Below are 18,158 nucleotides of genomic sequence, written 5' to 3'. Positions count from 1 at the left end.
TTTTTCACCGGGGTGACTCCTAGCCATTTCACTGCCACCTTCTTCTAAAGAATATATCAACATCCTCACTCCACTCCTAATACAATTCCCAGGATCCAGCAGTGCTTGTGGTGATGGTACATGTCATACAACTTAGTTACATGGCATTCTTTCTAATACTGTTGCTTGAGATCTTTCAGATATAGGTTCAAATCCTATCTTTAGCACTCTTAGCTATGTCATGATGGACAGCTTACCCAACCCCCAATCGTCAATTTGCTTGCCTGTGAAGGAATAACACTTATGTCATGCCACAAAACTATTTTGATTATGCAAGACCCCAGTGGAAATGTTAGCACAGAAAGGACATTTTTTTTAAGTGTTGAGATTAGGTATGGTGGCCTAAACCTGTAGGTCCAGCTACTCAGAAGGCTAAGGCAGGAGAATATCTTTAGTCCAGGCATTCCAGACCAGCCTGGATCAATACAACTTCATCTCAATACCAAAATAACAACAATGATAACTTTCTTCTTGATGTAGATTACTGAATGCCACCCGATCAATCACCTGATCCACTGAAGTTCCTATCTCAACATCCAATATTTTGAAATAATACAATAAACAGACTTAAGAATACTTATTCGACATTATGTTGGAAACTAGAAACATAGAATTCAATATCGGGTTCTCATATACTAATTAAGAATGCTGTACTTTGTCAACTTCTCTTTTGTGAGCTTTTCCCATTGTTGGTGAATGTTCCTGTATCTGGCAACTATTATCTAAAGAACAAGCAAAGAGGCTACATGGATTTTAATCTATGGAAAAGCTATCACAGACCCAGAGTCCTTAAAAAACCTATAGCAATGAACATAATATCTGACCCTAAAATTCCCAATGTTTTGGCACTTATGCAGAGGAGGTATGTGTGTGTGTACATGTGTACATGTATTCACATGTGTATATCTGGCGCTACATTTGCATTGGACTTCCCAAAATATTCCCATTGGATTTCCTACCATGGTTCTACCTAAAAATGTCACTCTGCCAAAATGTGACTAACATGTTCATCGCTTTTCATTTCCCATTGCCAACCTCAGTCAGCAAAAGACCATTTGTAGACAGACCTTCTAAAAGGTGGAATGCTATAAGACAATTGCCTGAAACGAGAAAATAAGGAAAGGCGCTTCTCTCTCTTGTTCTGAAGTTGCTGCAAACTGATCAACACTCACCTGCTTTATGTAGCATAACTGAGACTCAGCAATTCCATGGATGAGAGACTCAGGTGAAAAGCCCTTTGCATTCCCATCATTGGACAGTTGGGTCGAGGTACCCCACAGCATTTCACGGACAGAGGGTGGGTTCAAATCTACATGAAAGTCTGCTGAAATTTTACAATTGTTCTTTACATCAAATAAGGCGAGGTTGATGAAAAAGGGCTCAACCTAGGAATGAAGACAGTTGGCATTTTAAAACTAAGACTTTTGGAGAAAAGTTGCATAATGCGGGTTTTTTTTCCCTTCAAGTTTGAGTTTATTGTGTTATCTTCTGAGTTTAGTATTTAGTTAATTAAAAGTGCATTATGCTTGTTATGCATCGAATAACAGGAGAGGCATTCAGAAATAAGACTTTTAATTTTAATTTTAATTTTTAAATTAAGATAAAAAGTTAATTTTGTCAGGTATAAATTTCCAAGGTATGAATTCACAAAAATTAACAAGTTATAGTTTTAAAAAGATGAACAGGATTCAAAAGTTTCACCTAAAGAAAAATTGATCTACAAATAAAACTTATATCTCTATACATTTACTGATATGACTCCAAAAATTGCTAACTTATAGATTAGAAAACAATTACTTTCTGGTATACTGCAATGTACTAGACTATACAATTCATAAAAGCCAGCATCAGTCAACAGTGAACTACTCAAAAAATGCTCTGCCCCATCAGCAAATTTGGAAGACATGATTCCTCCTTACAGATGGCATTTGAAAGCTGCTCACAAAGAGAAATTTCATGCCAGATGGCATAAAGATTAACCCTTTGCAGGCAGGAAAGTGCTCTGATGTGTTTTAGGTACTTTGTGAAAGAATATCTTTACTTGATATTTTTGAAACTAGAAACCCAAAATAAAGATGAACATTATATAGTCTCTCTGAATATTTGAAATTTACAGTGGCAAGTATTTCAGACCACGTCAACTCATGATACCTAATATTTACACAGACCAAGAATGAATTTCATTCTATAGGATAATGAGTGAGCCTAGCAGACTAAACAGCATCTATGTCTCACTAAGGCTTGGGGAAACTAATTAATTTCTATGAACCAATTTTCTAAAAGAAATCCTATTCCTTAGTCAAATCCAGTGTGAGGGCAGATTTTTTTCCAGCTTCTAGGGACATGCCTGTCCTGAAGAGAGCACATTCTCTATGTGCTACTCTGAGGAGGTAAGATTTGCAGGAATTCTCTCAAGATGAGAACACCTTTGTATTTTGGCCAAAAGAAAAAGATGAAATTCTTCATGCCAAATTTATCATAATATTTAACACTGGAATTTTCATCCTGCCAATTAGTTCTTACTTATAAAAAAGAAAGGTATTTCTTTAATATGCTGGGTCCAGCACAGTAGAAGAAAGGGTCATACATACATTTGTGGGTGGTCCTTTTGCATTGTCTCCAATGTGACCCAAGATATTGAAAGTTAAATCATGGCAATTCACCATGAAACGCTTGTTGCACTTTTCTTCAAATGGCTTTACATCAGGCTCAATTCCTGAAAAGTCTAATCTCTGCAAAAACAGATAGTATGAGTTGTTTAAGAAGACAGTATTCATAATAACACTGATAGATACAGATTCAGATCAGCATATTAGAATTGGCAGCAGAATCCAATAGCTCTGTCCATTTGAACCCCACCCCCTTTAATGCCTTCATTCAACAAGATTTGTCAGAAGACTTTATAGCAACTTTTGAGAGCTGACAGAGAACTCTTGGAAGGAGATGATGAGAACCTGACCTAAAGCAATGAACACATCCCCAACTCCCTGTAAAAAAAAAATGCATACATCCGGACAGTCTATATGTCCTTTCTTAGATTTATCTAACATTATTTTTTAGTATTATTTAATTGGTTCTTCTTCTCCTGCTCCTCCTGCTCCTCTACCTCCTGCCTCCTCCTCCTCCTCTTCTTATTCATAAAATATATCCTCAAAGCCAGTAAGATTTGTTTCCTTCACAAGCTCTTTAGGAGGTCAGACTAACAAGAATAGGTTTAAAAGGCAACAAGAACAACAAAGTGGTGTCAGACCCAGGAGATCTCAGAGACACTGAAGTCAAAAACTTCATTGTGTCATACAAATGAATGATAGATTTGGGGGTAAAGGTGAATAGAAATGAGCAATTCAGTTAGGGATGTTTTGAGTTTGAGGTAATTACATGGCTGGAAAACTGAGAGGTCTGGGTTGTTGGTAAGGATTGGAAAGTCATTGGTATCTAGGGTGAGAGGCAGCCAAGGCTGAAACCCAGGGTAACCACCTACATTTAAATGATGGAGGGGGGGAGCCAGGGGAGGGGGAGGGGGAGAAGGAAAGGGAGAGAGAGAGGTTTCTGCCTAGAAGATAGATAAACTTGAGCTCAGCTTATAATAGAACTGAGGAATGTGCCTTAATTACCATAAAGGATACAGTTCTTTAAAAAAAAAGTACTTGCATTTCAAGATAAATACAATTTTTAAACAAAAGATACTGGGAATCAGTTCTGAGTAGGGTAGGAATCTGTGTTTCCTCAGAGAAAGCTTCCAGTTCCCAAGGCTCACATAGTCTAAGTACCTTTGTCCATTCTAGTTGCAAACAGAAAGCCAAGTGTAGACTATGGAACAACTTACACTTTCATTAATGCCATAGCATGGTAGGGGAGAAATGACTCAAAATGAATTTGACCAAAGACTGTTCACAAGAAGGAACAATCAAGCCAAGAACTATAAGATTTTTTTCCTCAGTTACTTCATCAAAACAAGTATTATACCTGAAGAATCTAAATAATTATAGCTGTTTTGACCCAGCCTGTGTCGATAATAAAAGCCCTATGTAAAGAGTCTAATGTGTAAAATTTGTATCTGAATGTATGGTTTCCTCACTCTGACTCTATCTACAAAAATAATTCAAGTGTGGGACTAGGCAGAGCCCTTTTAAACACTTATCTATGGGGCCAGCAGAGGCAAGCCATTGCCATGGAGATCAATTCTAATTTCTGCCCATTTATCTGCTCTATTTTCTGTCTTCAGAATGTGGACATTGGAATGTGAAGAGTAATTGGCCCAAAGCACCTCTTCCCCCAAATCCTTCTCTTTCTATGGGCCCCAAGTATAAACGTTGAGCTATATGGCCTTCCCCACAGTTTAAAGTTTGATCCACATCCCTTCAGTCAAAATAGCATTTCATTATTCCCTTAAGGTCACAGGCAAAAATCTTCTCTCTCTACATTGAAATGTGACCAGAAAAGGAAGTTGAAATTAGGGGATAGCATTTCACCTTTTCTTCTTAACACAACATTACTCCGTGGTGAGATGACCTTCCACAATCAACACTACATTCTTAAAGATGGTCCTTAAAGATTCATTCATTCATTTGTGGGTTTTCTCTCACTGGAGCTCACTGATAAAAAAATCAGTTCAGTTTCATGACCACAAAAACACTACATCATAAGTTTTTAAAGATACTAGATTTAGTTTCAACCACCATCAATTGCCTCCTTTGTACTCCGTCAAAGAGCCTGACATGTCCAATTACAGCCCATTCACTGAGGGCAATCAAAGGCTAAGTCATGCTTGCAACAAGTAGTTTTCTGAATGAGTATCTCAGAGCTACCATCTCTGAAACTCACTGATCTATGTTTTATTACATTTACTTACTTAGTGTGTGTGCGGGTCCGTTAGTGTGTGTGTGTGTGTGTGTATGTGTGTGTGTTGGTATGTATACAATAGCACATGCACAAGGGTCAGACGACAATTTTCTAGAATCATCTCCTTCCACCTTTAAAGGGGGTTCTAGGAATTTAAGTCATTGGCATCTTTACTAACTAGACCATCTCACCAACATCTATATGTATGTATCACATAATTGACATTAAAACAATATATAGAATTGCTATGGCAAAATAGAAGTTGTTTTTTAAAAAAAATAATTCGCTGGCATTAAGGTCACTGGCTGAAGTGCTTACTGTGCAAGTATGAAGACCTCATTGGGAGCCTCCATATCCACAGGAAATCCTGGCATAACACGGTACCCCTGTAAGCCCAGAGCTGGAGAACATGACAAGAGACAGATGGATCTCAGGGGTTTGCTGACAAGTCTAGCTAAAACAGTGGGCTCCAGGCTCAGTGAGAAATCCATTTTAAGGTATAAGGAGAGTGATAGGAAACAATATTTCAAGTCAAGTTCTGGACTTCACAGGTGCACAGAAAGGTATGCACATACCCTCCCCAAATACACATGCAAGAACCACACATGATATCAACTTTACATGGTAATTTTATCAAAGTATGCATTATACATACTCAATTAGAGTACTCTATGAAGCATAAAAAGAAATAACAAAATCATCTTTTTCTCAAATTATTTTATATTCTCTTAATATGCTTTTACTGAGCTAAATCCTGCTGTGCTCATATAATATATTTTTTATATTTAAAACAAAATCAAGATGACTCAGCAGCTAAAGGCACTACCGTACATGGTAGAAATTCTAAGTTCAATCCCCAGGGCTCATTAAGGGGTAAAGGACCAAATCCACCAAGTTGTCTTCTGACGTCCACATGTGTGCCACGGGATACAAATAACACACATACACACACACACACACACACACACACACACACAGGCGCGCGCGCAATAACAACAGCAACAATAATAAACTGTTCAACAGGGTTTCATATAGAAAAGGGGGAAAGAAAACAAAGAATTCACTCCTCCAAATAATTTTGTGAAATATTCTTTATGAGGGAAATTCTGAGAGCCATACACTACACATTTTTCCTGTTCTTGATACCAATATCAAATGGAGAAAAGCCTTAGTTCATTACATTCAGCACTCTTTATATTGTGAATATTCACTAGCACTAGATCACAGGTGTACTTAATGGATCCAGAGAATACTGAAATTATTGCTAGGTATTATCTAATTTATCCATGGTGAACAGCAAGATGAAAGGACTGAGGAAAAGATATATACACTCAGCCCCATGCTATTAACAGTCTTATGAAATGAAGATTCAGTTAACACACATGTTCAACGTGAATAAGACAAATCTAAAACAATCTCGATCAAGTTTGAATTAGAAATAGATCAATACCTGAACCTCTGAGTCGAAAGAAAAGAGATTCTGTCTTCCGTCTCCTCTACTGAGTTTGTTCAGTTGTTCTGTTTCTCTGCCATACTAAAATGTAAAAAGCCATAATGTTGCTACATTTCCTTCAAAACAATGCTAAATACCAGTTAGCCATGTCATTTATACAACTTCATCACCGCTGTATCACATTATTGAGACTCATAATAAGAAACAAATCTGATCTTTATATATTTCCATAAGATCTAAAATATTCTACATGTAGTACTCAGTGTAAAAATGTAAGTCTAAAAGACTTTGGATGCAAACAAGAAATAAAAGAGACCAATACCATGTCTGACATCTCCATAGTGCTTTTCACCTGTTATCATATACAGTGCTGAGTCTATAGTCTTAGGGAAGATAAGGAACTGCACAGTCTATTATGACTGAAAAATATAAAAAGGATTCGACTAAAATCCACTAAATCATAGACAGCAATGAGGTCATGAGTACAGTGCAGTAATTTAAAGACGTTTTAAATTTTTAAAGAGAGAGCTAAATTGAAAAGAGAAAAAACAGAAATAAGTTTGTATCACCAGGCCAGGGAAATGAATAAAGTAAAAATGTACGTAGACTCAGCAACGATTGAAACAAATAAGTAGTTTTGTCACTTTCAATTAATTATAATATAGAACACAGAGTAAGATACACATGGTAATAACTGTCTACTTTCAAAATTTGTTCATTTCAAACTCCACAAAGAAGGGTAAAACAATACAAACAATAGCTGCTCACCGAAGTCTTTATCTGAATAAGTTATTTGCATAATTTACAAAAGAAATTACCATGTGTCTTTGGGCTGAATATCATTTGCATGAACTGCATCATTAGCCCATTGAAAGAAGAATATTTATTTAATTATATATCAAATCAAATTGAATAAAAATAGACAAAATAGGTGTTACAAAAGCTTAGAATGTTTTTTTCTTCTTTTCTCTTGTGTCTATAAAAAGAGAGAGAGAGAGAGAGAGAGAGAAAGAAAGAAAGAAAGAAAGAAAGAAAGAAAGAAAGAAAGAAAGAAAGAAAGAAAGGAGAAAAAAAGATTTTCCACACTGAGAGTGGACACTTTCAGTGCATCATTTAGACTGTATCTTTTCTCTCTACCTGTTTAACAAGTTTGGTGGGGTTTTGAACTTGAAAGTGACATTTCCAAATGAAATCTAGCACTAAAACCTTACTATCTTGCCCTGCCTTGTGTCAGGGGAAGGCAAGCTGCCATAAGAAAGATATACCTTCATCAGTTCCGGATGCATGCTCCTTTCCAAACTGGCCATGATGTTCTCGGCTTTTCCTTGGCTGCTAGTTTCCTCCTCTGCAAATTCATTAAAAGCAGATGTTCCAAACCATACAGAGCGTTACTAATAACCTAAGAGGACTCTCCTTGCTCCCACTCCATCCTTTCCTACTAGATTTATGACAAAGAATTGGGATTATGAAAGCACAGGAAAAGCTTCAATGGACTTTTGAAAATCTGGTGCAAATTTCTTCCGAGTGTGTTTTAAATGGCAGGTCCTGTGCAGTACCAACTCTTTGAAAAGCCTCTTCTGAAGCCACTCTTCATAAAGAAGCAGGTTAGCCTTCAATATTAAGGTTCTATCTTCACCTAACACAAAGGATGTTTCTATGGATTGAAAATGAGGGCTTTACCTCAAGCGCAAATCATTTCAAAATCCTTACCTTGTATTGCCTCGACTGTGTCCTTTTTCTCTTGCACTAAACTGTCAGTATTGATCTGAATAATCTTTTTCAACATTATCAACCATTCCTCCATTTCCTGCTCCGTTTCAGCTGCCAGATAATGGCTATACTTATCTAACATCTTGAGTTCAAAAGCATGACGGCGCATTTTGGGGCACTAGAGAAAGGGAGAAAGGGAAACACTTGGTCAATTAGATAAGCTGCCCTCTTTAATATTAAATGCATTCATTTGCACGTTACTTTTACCTCAGCTCAGCCTATATGTATACCAATTCTTTCACAAAATCATTGCTTCTTTCAATAAGGTATACAAACTCCCAGACCACGTTAAACCTATCTTTGATGCTCCTCCCAGTTTGGAACAAAATGGAGTAAGGGTGAAGTTGGCATCAATCATTTAGGGTCTTTGGGATCTTTCACATTTAGAAAAGCAAACCACCACCATTCAAACAAGAATGCATTTTGCTATCTTCACTCAAAATTTTTTTCGTGCTTTCCTTATAGATTTTCAAAACTCGGTGATAGAAGCAAGTGAAAATATGACCTGAAACAAATACAATGCTTCCTTTATATTTTCTCATTATTACACATATGCAATTTATTTCAAAATGAACAGTATCAAATACATCACTAGGGTAAAAGAAGGGCATAACGGTTTCACATTAAACTGTGACTCTAATTAAAATATGTGGAGTGGTCTACACTACATATTAGAATAGAAGGGAAAAAAACCCATCCTGTTTTCAAACCCAATAACACATTTTTTTCTTTTACCACCTTCTCTGTCATGACAAACGAAGTGGCATAGTATCCCCTCCAGAGCCTCAGCAATCATGTCAAGACTCATAGGCCCATAGATCAATAATTCTCTACTGCATGGTCATTATTCAAGAAGAAACCAAGGAAGGTCCTCCTTTTCTGTCTTCAAGGCATAGGAAAGGATGAAATTAAGCCAGCGTAGCAAGTTGTAAAGGTTTATGCATTGGAAAATACTAGGAAGAGGGAATCATAAATGGATGTCTGTGGGAACAATACAAAGAAAGGGAACTAGATCAGGGCTAATTGAGAAAATCTAGAAATCATGTGTGCCTGTCTTTTCTTTTGAGTAAAATTCAAAGGTGTGATTATTTTGTATTTAAAAAGCACCTTTGGACTGGGGCTGATGCTAAGTTTACTTAAGACCTGAAGTTCCAGCCTTGGCACCATGCACACTAAACAAAACTAGATAAAAAACATGTTGAATTTACACAGATGCTCACGGTTTAATTTCTTTGCATTTGCACCTCATGGAATAGTATTGGATAGAGTACGTGGAGCTCATTAATCTAACACTACAGTTTTGAAAATAAGGATTCAGATAAACTAAAGTTATTGAACTAATCAGCACTCCCTCTTCAGCAGCTCAAGGCTCCTTCCCTCTGTCAATTGACTTACATTCAAATATTTCCTCTGCACATCTCTTTCCCACCTGACCTTTGTCTATAGCTCCAGTAATCCAAATCAATAAACATTTGCTACTCCCTAGGGTGTGCACAGCCTTATTAATTATTGTAGGAGATACAGGAATGAGTGAGACGGGTTTTGCAACACAACTCCAAAAGAGAACAAAACACAATTTAAAGTATGGTTTTTGATAAAGGTAAGAGCCAAATGATAGCCCAGGGGACATGGAACTGGATTTGACCTGTGGATATGAAAGCGAGGAAGGAAACAGAAAGCACTTTAAGGTTGAAATGGAATGTAAACCAAGTTTTAAAAGATAAGGGCAATTTAGCAAGGTTTTGTGTCAACAGTAAACATTGGCTACAAATATTGCTTAGCATGCACAAAACTAAATTCAATTCTAATCATCACAAAAATAAATAATAAATAAGGAAGCCATATACATGCCTTAACTCTACGGAATATACTGTGTGTTGTGATCAGAACATGGATTTATATAGGAATGAAAAGGGATGAAATTAGACTATAGGCTAAAGGAAAACCCCCATGGGCCTTGAATTCTTTAAATCTTTCATTGTGGGACAGGAAATCAAGATCCAAAGGTTTTGAAAATACAACTGAATGATCCACTGTATGTCTCAGGAAGGAAGATGGACTCACATAAAACAGCAAATTGGAAGGTGGGAAGGCAAGACTTAGGGGTAGAGAGATGGCTCAGTGTTTAGTAGTTCATTCATAGGGCCTGAGTCCAGTTCTCAGTACCTACCTTAAGCGGGGTATAAGTGCCTGTAACTCCAGCTTCAGGGGAATCCAATGCCCTCTTCTTGCTTCCACGGGTACCTGCACTCATGTGCACATACCCACATTCACAACAAGTACTCATAATAAAAATAATGATAATAATAGGAATCTCAAAACAAAAAAGAAGGCAGAACTCTAGGACAGGCAATACAAGGGATACTCAGAGAAAAAGCCCAGAATTAAAAGATAATATGCATCAAGAAGTACTTTGGAGTCAGACTCAAATGGGTTTGATAGACCTTTAAATATTGGCACTGAATGAAAGTGGTGTACTTAGAAGATTTGGAAATTTTTAATATAGGTGTTTGGGCATGGGGATAGCATCAACCAAGAAGGAAAGAATGCTTAGATTTTTAATTGTTCATCAACAACCTGCTTAGCGAAAGAGAAAGAATGATTACTGCAATAGCCTTACCTGAACAACATCAATGCAGGCATCCAAGTAGATGCAACCTTTAGACTCTTTGGAATTTTTCTCATCTTTATAAGAATTGAGAATATATGAACCATCAGGAAGTTGAGTCAAATAAAAATACCGTCTCTTGAACACCTATAATGAGAAATGCAGCAAAGATCCACTTGTAACATAAACTATTAACAGTAGGGATGTTTATTTGAACTAAAAATTTTAAACGTCTTGCCAGCTACCATATCTGAACAACAGTCAGACAATCTCCAGAAATGTTTAAGAATCAGGTTTCTGAGCTGGTGAGAAGGCTCAGGTTAAGGGACTTGACACCAAGCTTGTTGAACAGATTTTGATACCCAGGACTCAAGTGGTGGAAGGAGAGAACCAACTCCTGTACATAGTCCTCTGACATCCACACATATGCTGTTGCAAGCCTGTACTCATACATACACCCAAGCACATTTATGCACACACACCCTCCAAATAAATAAATAAGTTTAATTTTTATTTTTGTTTCTTGTTTCTTTAAAGGTAGTATGTAATTTACCCTCAGATAAGGAAACATATAAGAAATGGTGAGTATCTAACACCTTAATATGTATGAAGTACTTTTACATATGAATCACTGGCCTCTTTACCCAGCATCCCTTTTAATCTAATTACAAGCTACAATTGGATCATTTCCAACTTTGTTTTATCTCCATCAATCCAAGCATATAAAGGAATATACATTTACATCACCTTTACCTCATATGACACTTATAGTGGATCAGGGCTCTTGCTCTCCAAAACCCTACATACAGATTCCTCCCAGGGAAGCAGAGAGAACCACGAGCTGTCAGACCAGTTGCTGGATGCCTGCATGCTGAAGTCTAAATCAATATGCCAAAGAGGACTGTGCTATGAGATCAGAGGTGGGAGTAGTCTTTTGCTACAACTCACAGCAAAGCCCACAGGAATGAGGAAAAAGAGGAAGACTGCCTGAATTCCTTCATGCTGTCCCTTTCTTTCTCCCTCAAAACACTCCCATAGAACACAATGAAAGGGGAGAGCAAAGGGCATTTAGGAACACTTTGAGATTTGTATGTTGTTGTTTTTTTTGTTTTTTTTTGTTTTTTGTTTTTTCTCTCAATAGGTCAAAAACAACAGGCTGTGTCAAGCATTTATCATAGTGAAAGGAAAACTTACTCCAGTCATAATTTCCCAGGATAGTGTGTCTAAAACCACTGCAGAACGAGAATGGTAACAGAGACAGAAAAAAACAGACTCCAAGTAATCACAGAGGAAATACATGCCTATGTGTAATGTCTTACTCACAAAAGCTGGCCTTAAGACTTAAGCTTGCCATTTGCGGATGATCCACTATGATCTGTGGTCTGGTATTTAAAGGACTTTAATTATGAAAAGAACATCATTTGGCCGGATAATTCCTGCCAACTACGTAAGCTTTTGGCAAAGAATTTCAAAACACCAACTATTTATTTCTCTATAGCATGAACCAGTAAAATTATACAGATTTGTTATGGGCTGTTTCATTTTAGAAATAAAAAGCAGTAGGATAATAATAATGCTTAAAGACATTTTGGACTTAAGTGCCATCTACTTGTGAATGAATACATAAATAAACCAGTATTAAGAACCCCTTACCAAATTAGATGGATAAATGTGGCAGCTTCTATTTCAGGTAGTAGCCATATGGAATATATTTTATCAACAGAAGGGAGACAAAGCAGAAAACACCAGCTTGTTTTTTAGTGCTTCAAATAAATGTTACTTTATTGAGACTCAGAAATACAGAAAATATGCTTGTATGTGCACTTATGTTTTTCATACGCTTATATACAAGTCGAATAGCCTTTAACTAAAGTGCTTGGGGCCAGAGAAGCATTTTAAAAGAATACATCCTTAATCCAAAAATCTGAAATCAGTGAATATGGGATTTTTTAGATGGGAGGTACTCAAGTATTTCATTATATATGAATGCATATTTAACAAGTAATGATTATACCATTATACATGTAACATTATACACACACACACACATAGTGTGTATATATATATATATGAAAATTGTTAAACTAAACAAAAATGGCTACTATAGCTGGGCAGATTGGCACATGCCCATAAACTCTCAGGAAGCTGAAGGATCAGGAGTTTAAGGCCTTCCTTGGCTACACGGTGAGTTCAAAGCCAGTCTGGGCAATATGATATCCTGTCTCAAAAACAACAAAACTGGTGATGATATTCTTTCCATTTATGGATTTTTCTGACAATGGTTCACATTTCTTTTTTTTTCCATTTTTTATTAGGTATTTAACTCATTTACATTTCCAATGCTATACCAAAAGTCCCCCATATCCACCCACCCCCACTCCCCTGCCCACCCACTCCCCCTTTTTGGCCCTGGTATTCCCCTGTACTGGGGCATATAAAGTTTGCAAGTCCAATGGGCCGGTTCACATTTCTTAATAAAATGATAGAACCAGAAAACCCTAAAATTATATACCGAGCTTGTTTGTAGTGAATAATTTACTAAGCAGTGAGATCTGGTGCAAATATGACTTTTTAAAAAAAGTTATGACATTGATCTCATGACAAAAAAAAATCAGAATATTTCTGGGCAAAATTAATATGATTAAAAAAACTTGCAACCTAATTAAAATTTTAAATGTTACCAAATGTAAAACTCAAAGTTTATAGATTTAGAGATGCAGCTGGCCAAATCTGCTTGCAGGGCCCATAGAGAGGCCAGAGAAGGAAGAACAAAGAGCAAACTATGTGTAGCCTAGAGTCAAATTACAGTCTGCACAAATGCTTTCACATACAGCTGTGTCACCAAGCAAAGACATTCTGCAGCAGCCACCACCTTCCAAGATTAGCAACAGGATATGAAATTGTAGGAAATGACTCCCTGCAACTTAGCAATTACCCCTCACAGTAATGCTGGAGGTAGTTCCCAAGTCAGAGAGAGCATCTGCCTAAAAGAGCAGTTGGAAGAAACAGATCTGTCAGAGTCTTAGGATCTTGCCCATCATTCAGGGCCTCCCATGACAATGTTTTTCTTTTAGTCTCCTGGCTTGTAACATGGTTGGACCAGATCAGATGATTTTGAAAATCATTTTGTCAGACTCCACAATCATTTCACTGAACGTGAATAAGTTACACATTAGCTTTCCTAGTGACAGTTATGTCCCCCTAACACAAACATACACTAGCAGGTGAGATGCTCCACAGCATTAAAAAAAGTTCACTGAACAAGTTACATATTAACTTTCCTGGGCTGACAGATACACCGCCAATACACACAAACACTCGTGAGCCCACACGTTAGAAGCACAATATTTGCACAGCAAGGAATTATTTAGTTTGCTTTTTTTGAAATGGAGGTCTCACTGCATTGCTCAGGATAACCTTTTACTCCTGGGTCAACTGATCCTCTTGTCTCGGATACCAGAGTAGCAATGACTACACAGATGTGGATTAGGATTGTTTTTAAGCCATCCTTGTGTAGACAACAGTTTGTGAGTGAACAACAGATTGGGAGATGGCTCTGATCTCTTCTCATTCTAAAATTCAAATTCAAATGATGTACCTGTTTTTGAAAAATAATTATTTAAATCATTTTATGTGTGTGGGTGTTTTGCCTCCATGTATGTATGTATGTACGTGCAGCACTTGCATGACCACTGCCAATGGAGGCCAAAGAGGGCATCAGCTCCCCTGCAACCATAGTTGCCGATGGTTATAAGCTGCCACGTGGATGCCGAGAATGAAACCTGAGTCCTCTGCAAGATTAGCAAGTGCTCTTAACCCCTGAGGCATCTCTCTAGAACTGCTATATGTTAGGGTTTTAACTTCTATAAAGTTTGGAATTCCATTTTTTTCGAAGAAGAAAGGAACATCCTAACTCTAACCTACAGAAACAAGAAGAAATCAGAAGCACAATATCTTAAAATTTTCCAAGATGTAAATATTTAGTTTACAGGTAAATACTTTTGTACATTTCAGAAAGAAGATAGATGTTAAAATAATAATTCTACATCACAGCTTTCATTCAAAGGCCTCTAGTCCTTGGATAGCAATAGATAATTATTTTACAGGATATATATATATCCACCCACCTTGCCTAACAGAGGGACTAAGAACATATTTAAGTTCACAGTGGTTACTACTTAAATTGAAGTCAGAATCCTGTGACATCCACAAAGAGTGTTTCTCAAACTTTGCAATGGCTTCCCACTAATGTTAGAGCAAAATCCAAGCTGTGGAAGGTGCAGAGGAAAGGCAGTGGGGGAGGGGTCATCAGTGACAGCCAGAGAGGAAGAAGCAGCTCTGGGGTGCTATTACATAATCATGTGATTATGAAATGTCCTGCACACTTCAAAAAAGTAAGGACTGAAAGTCTTCACAATAATGAGAATATGTGCTCAATCAAATTTAAACATGATAAAATGTATATCTGTTTCCAAAACTCATGTTACCTCATTAACATGTAACATGTTTGTACGAAATAGATAAAATTGCTAGATATTTTGCCACATAACTGTAATTCTAGCACTTGGGATGTGGAGGCTGGAGGATCAAGAGCTTGATACCAATCCTGGCTCCTTGAGACCCTGACTCAAAAAGACCCAGCAAAACAACAACAAAAACAACAACAATAATAACAGATTTTAAATAAATAACATCTTTACCATAGCTTAGAACATGGTACATATGTCCGCAGGTCACTGTGTGTCTGTGTCTGTGTGTATATGTGTGTGTTCGATTGCTCTCCATCTTTATTTTTAAACAATTTATTTATTTTATAAATGTGAGTACACGGTCACTGTCTTCACACACACCAGAAGAGGGCATCAGAACCCATTGCAGTTGGTTGTGAGCCACCATGTGGGTGCTGGGAATTGAACTCAGGACCTCTGGAAGAGCAGTCAGTGTTCTTAATCGCTGAGCCATCTCTCCAGCCTTCTCCATCCTTTTTGAAGCAGGGTCTCTCAGTGGACCTCAGAGCTGGGTAGACTAGCTGACCAGCAAGCACCATGATCCTTCTATCTCTGCCTTCCTGGCATGGGGATTACAAGCAGGCCAGCACTTGGTTTTTATATATTACTTCTGGGGGACCAGATGAAGCTCCTCATGCTTGGAGGGCAAGCAGTTTACCAACTAAGCCATCTCCTGAGCCTGTGCCTGTGCATCTAATCACACTACTCCAGCTACACTGCTTTATGTGTCATTAGTCAAGAACCCCAAAGGGACTCCTTTAAATCATTTCTCTTCTTGCCCTTAGCCTGGAATTCTCTTGCCTGAATAGTCACAGAATCTCCTTTCCACTTTCTTTCAGGACCGTACTTGACTGGTTTTTCTATAAGTACCTGTAAACAATGTAGCACTCTTTTGCAGTGTGAACCCTATCCAAATATACCTCCATTTATCTATCTCTTAAATTTTACTGTTTCTTTCCACACTGTTAAGGTCAACTTTTGTTTAGAATCCACAATAATGCTTATAGCGCATACATGTTTTTCAAAAAGAAAAAAACATGGTAATTCATCCTCTAGCATATTATCAACACTTTCATGAAATAGAATGCTACTTCTCTGTAATGCTCACATCCTTCTCATCTCCTTGGCTTTATTATTTTTCTTAGATAGTAAACACAGATTACAATTCCCCATCTTAGCTAATGAGAAGCATGCATCCTCAAGACTAGCCTATCTCAGGGATCATGTCATACGAAGTCTTTTCAAGCCCCTGAAATGTTGGGAAGGTAACATTTTAGACCTCTTCTGGACCAGGAACAAAGGTTGTCACTCAGTTGCATCAAAGATGGAAGATGAGCAGGAAAGGTGGACTGCCCATGCCTACTACCCTGCTTTCCAATTAGGAAAACCTTTTTACCATCTTATATAATAAACTGCAAGGGTGCTCACCTATATGTGTTACCTAGAGTGTGGGTACTTCCTCTACATTATATCAAGCAGAAGTCCTAAGAAGGAATGATCTGAAAAATAAGAGACAGAGTAGGAGGGCCAGCAGCAATGTAGAAATGAGGCAGGGGCTTCTATTTAATGGCTGTGTTAAACTAAACAGAATGGCAGGATAGCATGGAAAAGGAGAAAGCAGGACCCTAGTACTGGTGAGACACAAGTGAAAGGATTACAAGTTAAGGACCAGTCTGGGGTTGCATTGTGCAACTCTTGTCTCCAAGGAAAAGGGGGGAGCATGAGTCACGGTAAGTCTCACAAGTATAATGGTGTAAGGATGCAAAGATAGAAGGAACAGTAAAGAAGAAAACCCCAAAACATTATGAGAAAACTAACTGACACTTAGTTAAACTAGGATGGCAAAAGCATTGTCTTTCTGGAGACCCCCTTCCAGAAAGCTGGCACCCTATAACTCATCTCTTTCCGTATCATCATACACTCCTGTCCCATTTTAATAGATTTCATAATTCTACGCTATGGGAAACTGGGTTCAAAATAAAGTAATTTTTTCTCTTTTCCTGAATAATTCTATCATAGCTGAGCACTGGAGATTTTTAAGATGAATCTGAAGCAAACCATGAAAGAAGGCAGCTACAATCCTCCCTTGTCATTGTGGACACATTATTTTCTCATACTTATTTCAATGGTGGTCTTGCTCAACTTCTTGCTATCCTCGCCTCCTGTTTCTTCCTCCTTCTCCTTTCCTCCCTCCCTCCCTCCCTCCCTCCCTCCCTCCCTCCCTCCCTCCCTCCCTCCCTTCCTTCTTTCCTTCCTTCCTTCCTTCCTTCCTTTTCTTCCTTGGAGACAGACTCTCCCTCTACAGCCTAGACTAGCCTCAATCTCACGGTGATATTCCTGCTCTAAGGTTCCCAAGTACTGGCCTACAGGCAAGAGCCTACAAACCCAACTTTTTTTTTTTTTTGATGGTGCCATGTTTCTGGCATGATCAGGCTCACATGTCAGATCCTGGCCTCTTATAATCCTCGTACTATAAAATAACAATGACTGGCATGCTTTCCTGCCTTAGTGTCTCTGAGTGATCTGCTCATGTCCACTCACACAGTGCTATGTGCTCATCACTATCTTTATCTCCACATCAGCAAAAGAGAAACTGGCGCATAGGAGGATACTCAGGAATCAATCAACTTAACCTAGCATGGCTACCAGTGCTCATCTAGCACATGATTTTTATATACCATACCCACACTTACTCTCCTTAGGGACTCCCTTCCTTCAAGGCTTGGTTTTATCAGACCCCATGCTCATGGAGTTGGTATTGGGGCACCCATTAAAAAACTATTTTTATGCTGTGTCTCACATCTCCAACGAGGTCCTTAGCCTTAAGGGTCACATGTGATGCTTCTATCTTCCAGGATGTATAATAAAGTAGTCCTTGTATATATGGTGATGAATTTGATGATTCCTAAGAGTGTCTGGCATACAGGAAGCATCAAAT

At 37.9% G+C, this 18,158-nt stretch overlaps 1 protein-coding gene across 4 annotated transcripts in view; it reads right to left on the bottom strand.

Moving 5' to 3' along the window:
• The window catches only part of Dock11 (dedicator of cytokinesis 11), a 189,300-nt gene that overhangs the window by 105,110 nt on the left and 66,032 nt on the right, over positions 1-18,158 (bottom strand). For all 4 annotated transcript variants that reach the window (XM_006541408.4, XM_006541406.4, XM_006541407.4 and 1 more), the window contains exons 7-12: positions 10,725-10,859; positions 8,045-8,222; positions 7,600-7,679; positions 6,332-6,415; positions 2,631-2,771; positions 1,212-1,424 (exon numbers count right to left, since the gene is read on the bottom strand). In XM_006541408.4, coding sequence (XP_006541471.1) covers positions 1,212-1,424; positions 2,631-2,771; positions 6,332-6,415; positions 7,600-7,679; positions 8,045-8,222; positions 10,725-10,859 — 831 coding nt within the window. The remainder of the gene's footprint in view (positions 1-1,211; positions 1,425-2,630; positions 2,772-6,331; positions 6,416-7,599; positions 7,680-8,044; positions 8,223-10,724; positions 10,860-18,158) is intronic.

The sequence above is a fragment of the Mus musculus genome, chromosome X (genome assembly GCF_000001635.26).
Source record: "Mus musculus strain C57BL/6J chromosome X, GRCm38.p6 C57BL/6J".
Taxonomy (NCBI): Eukaryota; Metazoa; Chordata; class Mammalia; order Rodentia; family Muridae; genus Mus; species Mus musculus.
Note: the sequence above shows the minus strand (reverse complement) of the source record. Positions and strands in the feature narration are given on the sequence as shown.